A 12,938-nucleotide genomic window follows, 5' to 3' on the forward strand; every position below is an offset into this window, starting at 1 on the left:
TGGTAGCTGTAGTTGTGACAAAAACTCTTCCTTGTCAAAGTAACTGAACTGTTATCAGTGAGGATTAATCTGAAGTGTGGATTAACCCCAATGGCTGCCAGGTGCCCACCAAGCTGCTCTCTCAGTTTCACTCCTTGATAAGATGGGAAGAAAATAAGATGAAAAGGCTTGTGAGTGGAGATAACTGGCAAGTGATCTTCCTGTTCTTACTGTCATGGGCAAAACAGATTCAACTTGAGGAAGATAAATTTATTTTGTATTGAAAAGGATAGTGAGAACTAAAAACAATAGTAGGAACACCTTCCTCTCATACCTCTTCTTCTCAGCTTTTCACTCCTGACTCTTCTGTTTCCTCCCCCTACAAGCAGTGCAAGTGTGTGCAAAATGGGATTTGTGATCATACCATAGTACTTAGTCTCTGCTGCTCCTTCTTTCCCTCACTTATCCCCTGTCCCCAGTGTAGGGTTTCTCCCATGGAATGCAGTCCTTCATGAAGGCTGCATGTGAACTGCAGCCCCTTTACATGGGAGGTAGTTCTTCAAGAGCTGCTCCAGGATGGTATGCAATCATTCAGGAAGAGACTGGTTTTCCCATGGGCTGCACACAGCTTCTGCTCCACTCTGGGCTCCTCTCCACAGGCTACATCTGCAGCCCAGGCCCTGCTCCTGCAGGGCTGTCCATGGGCTGTACCAGGGACTTTTCCACAGCTGCACAGGGAGATCTGCAGGAGGACAGCCTGCTCTTCCATGGACCTCTCCTGGGCTGCAGGGAGCTGCTGCTTCACAACTGGAGCACCTCATGCCCTCCTGCACTGACTTTGAGGCCTGCAGGGCTGATTCTCTCATGTTTCTTACTGTTTCCTCTGACAGCTGATGTACAGTATCTGTTTTTTTTACCCTTTCTTGAAAATGTTACCAGAGTCACCACCAACTCCACTGTGCTTTGAAGGTATCCAAAAGGGTTGCCTTTATACTCAGCTTCAAGAGGAAAAGCAAAAAAACATTTTTATATTGGTACTTGCACATTTTTCTCTTTTTTGAGGAGGTTTGCAACAAAATGTTTTGTATCTGAAAACTTAACTATGTGTTTCCAGGCACTGGATGGCCGAAATATCTACAATGCATGCTGCACTCTACGTGTTGATTTCTCCAAATTAACAAGCCTTAAGGTAAAGTACAACAATGAGAAAAGCAGAGATTTCACTCGTTTGGACCTTCCAGCTACTAATGGCCAACAACTCCTGGATCCATCTGTAATTGCTGCTTTTGGTAAGAAGCCCATAATTACACAATATGATCATTATGCTTTTTGCATTGCATACTCTTAGGAGTTTTATTCCCTGGCTGTATAGTAGATTCTGTTAAAAACAAACAAAAGAACATTTTACGTATAATTCTGATTGTTAGATTCAATAAAGTTTGTATGGAAAGCAGAAAATCTTACTTTAGATAAACAAGTACCTGAACCGTTGTTGAGATAAATTAATATCTGAGTATATTTATATGGGCAAATTCAAAGCATTATCAAAAAGCACTGTGAAATTATGTCATTCATGTAAGATGATTAACACTATATTGAGAAAAGACAGTGGCAGTCATTCAACATTGACTGATTCCCAGAAGCTACTTGAAAATAATTGTTTTCAAGTATGCTCGCTCTTGTTTGCTGATATTTTAGGATGTCTGCTTGCTTTAAAGAACAAGCCATAAGAGATAAATATTGCAATTGTTTTTTAGATGCCTTCCAAAAGAAAATTTTAGCAAATTTCTCAAATTTTAGAAGTCACTTCCATCACACAGAGAATACAGTTTCTGCTTGAAGTGACTCTGGAGAAGCTTTTTTTTGTCATACACAGCGCATGCATGCTTGTTTATTCAACTTCGCTAATAAGTGCAAATCATTGAATAGATTAGTGCATTATACTGCCCTGCATGTGTTCAAATAGCACTTAGCTGAGTGATGTGATTTTGGGAGACATGTCAGTACTTATTTCATTACTGGTACAAGCAGGTTTGATGGAGAATTACAAGATAAAGTAGGTGTCAGAATAATGCTTCCAATTTTTACTGTAGACTTGAAGTTATCTTAATAGTAAAACTTTTTGAGACACTGCACTATAAAAAAAGCAGGTTTTATGACTGTTTTGAATTTTAAAATCATCCTCTCCCATTGAGTATGGGCAGTGGTATATGAATGACTGTGCTTTTAAACTACTTGCCAGCTATAAAGCAAATGATTTTGCAAATACAACACGCTTGAAAGAGTTCCAGACCTCTCTGCATTAGTTCTGTTCTATATGTATGACTTTGGTATCAGTGTGCACCTTGCAGATCTCATTTGGTAGAATGGAAGCTCCTTGTCTGTTCCTTCATTAACATTTCCATTATCATTCTTGGACTGTGAATAAGAGATTAATATTTTTATTGCCAGAACTTGTCAGCATAATACTCGCACTGGTGTATTACAAAGAGCACAACAGCTAGCTTTGCTCTGATGGATGTATTCCACTGTTTATATTAAAGGTGCTTTGACACTTCAGATAAGAGAGGTGTGACATTATGCAGTGTTCATGAGTGCTTGATCTTCTGCGTCTGTTTCATTTGTTGTTGTTGAGATTCATGACTGACACTTCATATGGTATTGTATATTCGTGTCAGTAACCATCTGTTTTAGTCAGTGATGGAAGTTTGAATACTGAAACACTACAAGATTTGCAGGTTTCATGTGCTGATTATGTGTGGCCCAATTTATTTTACTTTTTAAAACAACAGTTTAGAGTGCTAATGTATGAAATAATCCAGGAATCAAGCTTGCATCTAACACAGTCTTACTTGTTACCCAGGGTAGTGCTTAACTTGACATACTAGCATGAAAACCAGTGAGCCACCTTTGAAGCAAGATCTCTTTCTACAGTGGTATTCTGAGTCTGCTTGTGGACTCAGCTGCAGCTGTGGGGTTTTCTTTAATGAATTTATATAAACTGGAGAGTGGCATCTGCTTGAAAAGAAAAATACACACTTTAACAGTTAGTAGAATTCAGAAACTCAGACTGGTTTTAGTTGCTTAATTATTTAGCCCATACTTTCTCATAAATTCATAGGAAATAGTGATATCATTGTAAAACATTGCATAATTTTCTTTAAGAAAGTTTCTAGAATGCAGTTCAGTTTTATGAAGAAAAAGTACACTTAGTGAACACTGCACCACGGATGTCTAAACTTCAATGAATTCTGATCTGTGCTGTGCTTTCATTGTCAAACTTGTCTAAATTGCATTTTAGAAGGGGACACTGAGAGACATTTAATATTAGCCTTCAAAAGTGACAGAAAATTGTAAGTACAAATGCAGATTTCAATTAGAAGAGGTTGGGTTTTTTTTCTTTTCTTTTTGACTCAAACATTCATAGCAGTTGTCATCACAGGTAAAAGTGAGAATAGCTGCGCTGGCAGCTGTGTCTCAATCCTGAAGTCTTTTCTGTTTCCCAGAAATGTTAAAATCAATGTTTTAATTAGATGTCTTCTGTTACTAGGTTCCCAAGGTGTTGTCTTCCAACCATATGCAGGGACTGGTGGATTTAGCCCTCTCACATGCTTTCCTCAAGGTGGTGGTAATGTTCTAACTTCAATTAAAAAATATAATGAAGCAAGCCAAGAACCAATCACAAATACACAAAACAGACAAAAAATATAAAGCCATTAGTACTTGTGTTTGGGGTTAGCAGTCTATCAGAATACACCTGGTTTCAAAGCAGTGTGTTTTAAGTGTAGCAGTCAGAATGCATTTTAGTCATTCTGGTTCTTTTTGTGTATCATAGCACTCAGTAAAATTTCTTGCCATAATAAAAAACATAAGCTGAAATAATTTTTAATTTAATAAGTGAGGAAATGTAATGCTTTGAAAAAGAGTACCTGCAAGAGAAATAATTCTTAGAAAAACAGATCCTTAGAATTCTAGTCTTCTCTGACATTCAGAGGTAAAATGGGAAGTCTTCCCTTTTCTAAGTATCAAATAGGAAATAAATAGTCTTCTAAACTTGATCATCTCTTCCTTTCTAGCACAGGATAAATGCTGATGCTAGTTGATTTGTCTTGATTTCTAGACTGCAATTTACATTCCCTTTTCAGTGGGTCTGTTGCTGTGGCTCAGTATTTCTTTAGCAATAGAGAGTAGATGCATTTTGCTTTATTAATCAGATACTAGGAATACCTTAACTTAAAAGCATTATTTTTATAGAAGAACAAATTTTTGGAAGAGCTTAGTCTGCTTTTAAGTCTCAAGTGATGCTATGAGTGCAATTCCAAATCTTTCAGTTTCATCTGTACTTGGAGTTCTTTCTTTTCTAGCAGTGACCACATCTGCAGGATCTGTACAGATGAGTAATCCAGGTGCCCAAGGAAATTCTGTTTTGCTGGTCAGCAACCTCAACTCTGAGGTAGGTTTGATTAGTACTACTGATGCAAGTGTCCACTTTTACCATCTGCCAGAATCCTTACTGCAAATTAACTTTAGCTGGAGCAACAGATAAGGAAAGTTCTATGCTGATAATATCAAAGCCAATGCATCATTTATGGAGCAGATCATCTTGAGATAGTTTACACAGCACGTGCAGGACAACCATGAGATCAGGCTCAGCCAGCATGGGTTCATGTAAGGCAGGTCCTGCTTGACCAACCTGATCTTCTGTAATGAAGTGTCCTGTCTGGTGGATGAGGGAAAGGCTGTTGACATAGTCTTCCTAGCCTCTGACACTGTCTCCCACAGTATTCTTCTGGAGAAGCTGTCTGTGACTTGGAAGGGTACACACCTTGCTTGTTCAAGAACTTGCTGGAGGGTCAGGCCCAGAAAGTGGTGGTGGATAGAGTTAAATCCAGTTGGCGACCGATAATGAGTGACATTCCCCGGGGGTCAGTACTGGGGCCTGTCCTGATCAGTATCTTTATTGATGACCTGGATGAGGGCACTGAGTAAGTTTGCAGATGACACCAGGTTGGCTGAAAGTGTTGAACTTCTTGGGGGTAGGAATCTGGGGATGCTGGATAGCTTTGTCTGAGTCCAGTGGGATGAAGTTCTGCAAGACCACGTACTGAGTCTTGTGCTTTGGCCACAGCAACCCTAGGCAGTGCTGCACGTTTGGGGTAGAATGGCTGAAAGACTGCTTACAGTTAATGGAAATGGGGGTCAGTGCTTGGCTGAGCATGAACCAGCAGTGTGCCCAGGTGGCCAAGAAGGCCAATGGCACTCTGTCTTGTGTCAGAAATAGGGTTGCCAGCAGGAGCAAGGAATTGATAATCCCTCTGTACTCAGTAATAGTGATGCTGCACTTTGAGTACTGTTTTCAGTTTTGGACCACTCACTGGAAGAAAGATATGGAGGCTCTGGTGTATATCCAGAGAAGGGTAGCAAAGCTATGAGGGAACTGGAGCACAGGTTTTATGAGGTGCAGCTGAGGGAACTGAGACTGTTGAGTCTGGAGGAGAAGCAGCTCAGGAGAGACCTTATCACTTTGCCACAACCTTTCTTCAGGTAGTTGTAGAAGGTCTCCTCTCCCATGTAATTAGCGATAGGACTTGATGGAATGGCCTCAAGTTGCACCAGGGGAGATTCAGGTTTATTTTACAAAAGATTTCTTCTCCAAAAGAGTGGTCCAGCACTGTAACAGGCTGCCCAGGGAGGTGGTGGAGTCACTGAGCCTGGAGGTGTTGAAGAAACATTTAGATGTTTTACTGAGGGAAATGGTTTATTGGGGAAATATTGGTGAGAGGTGGATAGTTGGACTGGATGATCTTAGAGGTCTTTTCCAACCTCTGTGGTTCTATGGTACTATGATCTCTATATTTGTTTGAGCTAATTCCCATTATTGATGAAGCTTAAAAATTCTATTCAGCAGTAAAAAGCTTTTAAAGACAATATACTTCAGAAAAAAATTGATTAGCAATGTAATAGTGAGTCTGTAATCAGTGAACAGGCTGTGGTTATATATGAAAAATGTTTGAGGTAGTACACAACATATGGCTAAACTCACTGATATCTCAGAGTTGTTAGAGTTCTTAAGGTGCCAGGTTATCACTGGAGAAGCCAATGAGTTTTTCATTTGATACATGAGGAGTCAGAGAAGCCAGCAGGAAGATGAATAAAGATAAAAACATGACAAATCACGTTAATATCAAAACACTGATAGAACATACCTTGTCTTTCCTCCCAGAGCAGAGGAGCTGACGGGAAGCCTCATGGTGTCTGCAGCTCTCACAGGGAGCAGAGGGCAGAGCTGAGCAGGGCTCTCTGTGACAGTGACAGGGCCCAAGGGAATGGCATGGAGCTGTGTCAGGGGAGGCTTGGAGGGAGGTTAGGGAAAGGCTGTGCCCCAGAGGGTGGTGGGAATGGTACAGCTCCCCAGGGCAGTGGGCACAGCCCTGAGCTGCCAGAGCTCAGGAAGCATTTGGGCACCGCTCACGCACAGGGTTTGAGAGGTGCTGTGTGGAGTTGGGGGTTGGACCTGATGGTCATTGGGGGTCCCTTCCAACACAGGATATTCTATGATTCCAGTTTTGCAGCCTTTCTCAGATTGAAGAGGAAGGTCATGGGTTTCCTTTGGTATGACATATCTATAAATCCATTTTTTAATGTTAGTAAATATGCATATTCATTTTTCATAGTACCACATAATTATTTTCTTCTCATATATGTTGACAGTAAAACTACCAAGGACAACTTGGGTAGCTACTTTTATAGCAGTTTCTTTCATAGCCTTACCCCATTACTAAAACTTTACACACTGATCTATACTTAACTAGAAGCAATGTACATCTCTTTATTAATAAATGAGCTTTAGAAAGGTCATGAGATAATACAGAGTTCTACTTCACTGCTGATAAGCAATTCCAGAGCAGTAAAATTCTTTTGTTTTATACTCTCGTTTGATTCACTTAACTATTAAACTGATGAAATTAAGGTTACTGTCAAAGTGTCAAATATATTCATATTACAAAAGTTTAAAAATCTGTTGACCAATTCCTTTAATCTTTTAAGTAATTGCTGTATTTCATATATTTTCTTACTAATAACTGAATTTCACATTAAGCACAAAAAGAAAGCTATAGATTTGGACTGGAAGACAAACCAATTACACTTTGCTTTATCAGTGGTGTATCTTATCAAGTAATTTCAGATTTCTGATGAACTTTGTTCTACAGATAATTAAGATGATTCTCTGAGTATTAAGAGACATTTTTTTCAGAATAAGTGAAGCATGGATCAAATCTATTTTTAGGACATTGCTGCTTTACTTAATACTGATTATACCTAAGAAGTTCTCATTCAGAACTTTATACCGCAATGCATGATGCAATAAATGTTTAGTGCTCATTACTGGCAAAACTCTTGTGTCAGCTGAAGTTTAGGTTGATTAGAGTGCAAATTCTCTTCTTTGGTGATTGGGGAACTTGGTACACTAGGATTTAATGAATAATCTCTGAAGAAGAAATACTTTCAGGCTTTCTTTTCAAAGCTTTTAATCAGACAAAATTTAGGTAACACTCTCAATACACTTCATGTATAAGCAATTAAATAGTGTGCATGTTATGGTCATTTGCAGAGATGGGGGCAAAATTCAAAGCAGACTCCTTGCAGCAACAGGTTTTAGTTTTTTAGGTGGTATCTGTAGTTTAGAAAAGACAAAGTTAATGAATGCTCTTTTCTATTTTTAGTTCAGCAAATTGCTTTGATTTTTCAGTGTAGGAAATGCTGACCTTGAGAGCTTGGAAAGAATTATTTCAAGTAATTAAGCCACTTAACGTATTATTAATTTCTTCAGCATGACAGACTGAGTTTTGAGTGATGAAAAATGCATGAGCTGAAGTGTTAGGTTGTTTATGTATTTCATATGTGCATAGTAAATGTGTATTAACAAGAATGCACTACACTCTAGTTATTGATGGGAATAGCTTTTGGTGAAATGGTTTTATGTATTAGAGTTCAGAATTTCTCTCATTCTTTTAGTTTACCATGCACTTAAGGACTAGATTTATTTATTTGCCTGGCTTTAAAGTAATATACTCATTTTATCATTTAAACAGGCCATCACACCACATGGACTTTTCATCCTTTTTGGTAAGATATGTCAAATATACCTAGAGAAACTATAATAGAGTTCTTTTTATTTAAATGGTGGTTAACTGAAGTTCAGTTTTACTGTTTTTGTCCAGAAAATGCACAAGTGAATGTGCTGGATTAATTGATGGTGTTGTGAGTCAGTAGGCTTTAAGACACGGGTGCCAAAAAGACAGAATTGTTGTAGTTTCAGAAAAAAATTCAGTGTGTGTTCTGATTTCTTTACTACAAAGAATGGCAAAGCAAAGAGGAAAAGGCAAAGGTGGTTTTGGAGGAAATGGACTACGGAACAGACATATTTGTTACTTGCAGGGAAGAATGTTGACATGGTAATGTTTTAATACTCCTCTGTTGAGAGGATTTCAACACTTACACTCTGCAGCAGTTGAACACAGCCATTCAATTTTGTGACTGAGATTCTGGTTGTTGGTGTGTTTTTTTTCCCCCCTATTTCTGAGCCTCAAAAAATTATGTACAAGCTTGAAATATCTCCTTCATGTTAATGTTCTAACCAAGCTGTTTAATGAGATTGATTATTCTTTGTTAAGCTAATTTTAGTAAAAAGAGACAGACTTGCACATCTGCTTTTGGTAGTAATGCCCTGTACGAGTTTTTTTTCTGAATTTCCATAGGTGCTTATGGCGATGTGCTTCGTGTGAAGATCATGTTTAAGAATAAAGAAAGTGCTTTGGTTCAGATGGCAGATTCAACTCAGGCTCAACTAGGTACTGATTTTAAAGGCAGTTATGTTTGTAACTATCATGATGCGATAAAGCTCAAGGAATTTGCCTCTTGTCAGTGACTATCATAACCAAATTAAATCCATCATATATATATATGAACTTTTGCTTTCAAATGTTGATATTGATTAATTTGCTTTCATATAAGAAAATGATTTTCCAGTAGTGGTTTAAAACTAACTCTACAAGTCTAATAAACATCATTACTATTAAAAAATTGTTCAAATCTTCTGTAGTTTTATCTTATTACTAAATGATACATTTTTCATATACCTTATCTTAAATCTGGATGTTTAAAAATAATGCCACTTTGCATTTCCATTTCATTTAGACTTGCACTTCTTTAAACTGTAATGCTATGAAGGGGAAAACTTACCCCACTTTGTAGAGATGGAGCCTGCTGTTTAAATTGAGTGTGTAATCTGACACTAAATAGCAGGCAAGAACAGTATCCAAAGAACCATTTTTAATTCCCCTCCAACCATTTGTTTTCATGTCCAAATGATATTTCCACTGATTAGCTATCACCAATTTGAATGGACAGAAGATTTATGGGAAGTTCATCCGTACAACTCTTTCAAAACACCACAGTATTCAACTCCCTCGTGAAGGAGAAAACGACAGTGGTCTGACCAAGGACTATAGCAACAGCCCATTACATCGCTTTAAGAACCCTAGCTCCAAGAACTTCCAGAATATCTTCCCTCCATCTGCCACCCTACATCTCTCCAACATCCCGTGAGTACCAACATGCATGATCTTCTTAGAAAGGTAGGGATTTTTAGGTTACGTTCTTAAAGCTACAAAGACTAACTTGGCCTTCTACATCTTCCTAAGAAAAGGGTCATTTTGCTGTATAATTAACAGCACTCAAATGGTTTAACTGCCACGTTTTTTATTGTTAATTGAGAGGATAATGGATTGAAAGTTATTACTCTTCTGGGCAAGTTCTAATAGAGCTTACATTTTCTTTGGCTGACGTATTTTTTCACATCTGAAGTTGTGTTGTAAATTTTCATGAAATATTAAATACACGCTTTTTGAGTTACATTGCATCAAATTTATGATTAACATCGTTATGTTGATAATTTTTTCATCATTCTAGTTTAAAGAGTGGTTTTTACAGCATTCAGAAAGGGAAATTGTTAGGAAGCATGTTTTCTAAAATTGAAGCAACCTTTTTTTCTTCGCTAGAGTGTTGTCCACAGTGTGTGCAGTGGCAGCTCAGCATAAGTTTGCACAGGCTTCTGTTGTTCTCCAAATGTTCAGGAAAAGAAAAAAAAGAAAGGAGGAAAACTAATAGTATTTTGTTCAAATCAGAAAAAATGTTATAGGATATCTCTGAAATGACAGAGTAAAACAGACTTTCAAAGTAGAAGATAGGTGAAGCACACTAACAGTAATTAAAAGACAAAAATATTTTGGAAGCTATCAGTTAACCTTCATACTTTCTGAATTTAACCAAGGCAAGAATGGGAGAGGATGAAAAGCAATAGATTGTATCTGAATTTTTTTTGTATCTCACTGCAGTGCTACTTGGTAGAGTCAAAGCAAAGATGTTTGAGCTGGGCTTGTGTTGGAGAGGCTATTGTTTGCTGACTAAATTTAATTTACCATTGAGAAGTAGCAGTGTGATACAATTGCTGCAGGCTGTGCTCTTGTACAAGTCGAGGAGATTTTGATTTGTTTTGGTTTGTTTTTAAACAGGCCTTCTGTTTCTTTTGATGATCTTAAGAGTCTCTTTGCACGTACTGGATCTACTGTGAAAGCCTTGAAATTCTTCCAGTAAGTTCTCATGCAAAAATGCTGTGAAATCTTTCATCCTGGAAGATGGCTGATTGCTTTTTGGAGAAATTCCATATAATGTATAACACTATCTATAGGCAAAACCTTAATGGCTTGTGACAATGCTTATGATAATTCTAATCTTAAAATTTTAAATGAGGTATTCTAAGCATAAATAAATGAAAAATATTTGATCTTTTGATAATTTCCACGTTTCCAAAGTCAAGTAAGCGTAAGGAAAGTGGATGTAATACTAGCTTATTTTAAAAAGAGTTACAAGATTTGTACAAGTAAAATGTCAGGTAAGAAATAGCAATGAATTGTTCTAGTGCACATTAAGGTCTCTCTTCTGTGTTACTTTGGCATGATCACACCTGCTTGAATCTCATATATAGAGACAATACTAGTGTTTTCCAGAGAGTTTTGAGTCATATTTGGATGCTTCTTGAATACAGTGTTATGGAAGAATGGAGTGGCTGTAGACTATTTATCTGCAAAATCCATACAGTTCTGTTATTTCTGTGTTTTATCAGGTGCCCAACTAGATCTGTTTCTATCAGAGCACCTGTAGTTTTGGAGAAAGAAGTGTATATGATGTAGCTAAAAAAAAAATCTTTATCACTTCTTTTTGTGTTGACTACTACAATGAGAATATGGTTCAGGTTAATAATGTTTTTTGTCATACTTCAGGAGAGATTGCAAAATGGCTCTTATCCAGCTGGGCTCTGTGGAAGAAGCAGTTCACGCTCTCATTGAACTTCACAATTATGACCTAGGAGAAAATCATCACCTCCGAGTTTCCTTCTCAAAGTCTACAATTTGACTTTTCTGTGAACATTCCTTTTAAAACTGCATCGCAGTTTATTTAAAATCATCAAACAGAGACTGAAGTAGCTGTGACCAATTCTGCCTCTTAAAAGAAAAAGCTTGTTCATACACACAGCAAAGAATTAGGGGATAATCATTTCAGCTGCCAGTATATGATCAAAGTTTAACATTCATCATTTAAAAGATTAAATTTCTTTAGAAGTAATATTTATCATCAAAGTTCTTATTTTAACTTTTCTTTTAAGAATATATTTTGAATTTTTGTTTCAAATTAGCCTTATGAAGTATTTTAGAGTGCTTTTTCAATATACCAAACATAGAGTGTTTCTGACAAAATGGTCCATCTGTGCTTATTAAACACTGATTTCAATGTGAAATAATGCTTGGCTTTCTTGAAGAGAAAAGCAAGCATTGACTGCATTCACCCTCTGAACAGTATTTATAGAGTGTGTGTTCACATGTAGGCAAATCTTTACAAAAACTTTTTTAAAACCTAGATTTTGTGCTGTTCATATGGTTAAATTATTAGAGGAAAGGCAGTGCCTTTTCTTAGTGGAGTAAAAGATATTTGACAAGTTTCTACAAGCTGTGACATTAGTCTTAGCTTGCCTTCATCCTGGAATGGAAGTTTGATGTGTTATTTTACTATGAAGTAATACTGTGTAATAGTATTTTAAAGAAAATAAGAGGAGAAAATAGTCCTGATTTTGAAGAGTTTTTTTTACATTTCTTTAAATGTTTACAATCTTAGAGAAAATATTCAGGTCTATGATAGCTTAATGAATTTTTAAGAAGTTATTTTTGGTAAGGTCATCTTTGGGGATGAAAACTAAACCTCAAAAGTTTTTTGTAACAATATAGTTAACTGTGTATTTACTTAATTTCTTATTATGTGCCTTACTGTGTGCTTATGACACAACAGCTTTGAGTTTATCTGAAGTATCTTGAAAAATGTAATGTGAGCTTTTAAGATGGTCTTTTTTTTTTTTTTTTTTTTAATTTTTCTTGTAAATATTTTCCTAAGTGCTACTTTTATTTCCCATCCTCTGCTCTCCCCCATTCCCAGTAATATTCTAGCTGCTGGTCTCTGGTGCTTTAGCATAAAGATAGGGTAGAGGTGGAAATTAAGTTCAAATCATTATACAATCCTGTAGGCCTCTTTGAACTTACTTGGTTGCAGTTGCCTGATATTATACCTATATTTGGCTGAAAAAAAAAAAAACTTTACACCCAGAAAAATGCACAAAGCAAGCAAACAACAATACAGAAAGGCAAAAGAGCAAATTCCACCTAGTTTCTGTAATTTCACTTTTCTAGGGATGCTGTTCCAAATAATTCTCTTTCGGGTTCCTGCATTTATCATGAAGAACATTCTTTCAAAGGTCAGTACTGAACATCCATTTCTCTTTGAAGAATGAGCTGAGATGCAGTTATATTTTATATAGAAAGTACACATGAGCATTCCTGATTTCTGTCACT

The 12,938-nt window shown here is 37.0% G+C and overlaps 1 protein-coding gene across 1 annotated transcript in view; it reads left to right on the plus strand.

Moving 5' to 3' along the window:
• The window catches only part of PTBP3 (polypyrimidine tract binding protein 3), a 40,670-nt gene extending 28,256 nt beyond the window's left edge, over nucleotides 1-12,414 (plus strand). The window contains exons 8-15 of the mRNA XM_065745217.1: nucleotides 1,094-1,268; nucleotides 3,530-3,601; nucleotides 4,347-4,432; nucleotides 8,073-8,106; nucleotides 8,739-8,831; nucleotides 9,368-9,584; nucleotides 10,554-10,631; nucleotides 11,322-12,414. Coding sequence (XP_065601289.1) covers nucleotides 1,094-1,268; nucleotides 3,530-3,601; nucleotides 4,347-4,432; nucleotides 8,073-8,106; nucleotides 8,739-8,831; nucleotides 9,368-9,584; nucleotides 10,554-10,631; nucleotides 11,322-11,454 — 888 coding nt within the window. The 3' untranslated portion in view covers nucleotides 11,455-12,414. The remainder of the gene's footprint in view (nucleotides 1-1,093; nucleotides 1,269-3,529; nucleotides 3,602-4,346; nucleotides 4,433-8,072; nucleotides 8,107-8,738; nucleotides 8,832-9,367; nucleotides 9,585-10,553; nucleotides 10,632-11,321) is intronic.
• Nucleotides 12,415-12,938: the final 524 nt, after the last annotated feature.

This window comes from Cyrtonyx montezumae, unplaced genomic scaffold (genome assembly GCF_038088225.1).
Source record: "Cyrtonyx montezumae isolate F1298 unplaced genomic scaffold, pur_monq_1.0 scaffold_34, whole genome shotgun sequence".
In the NCBI taxonomy this organism is placed as follows: domain Eukaryota; kingdom Metazoa; phylum Chordata; class Aves; order Galliformes; family Odontophoridae; genus Cyrtonyx; species Cyrtonyx montezumae.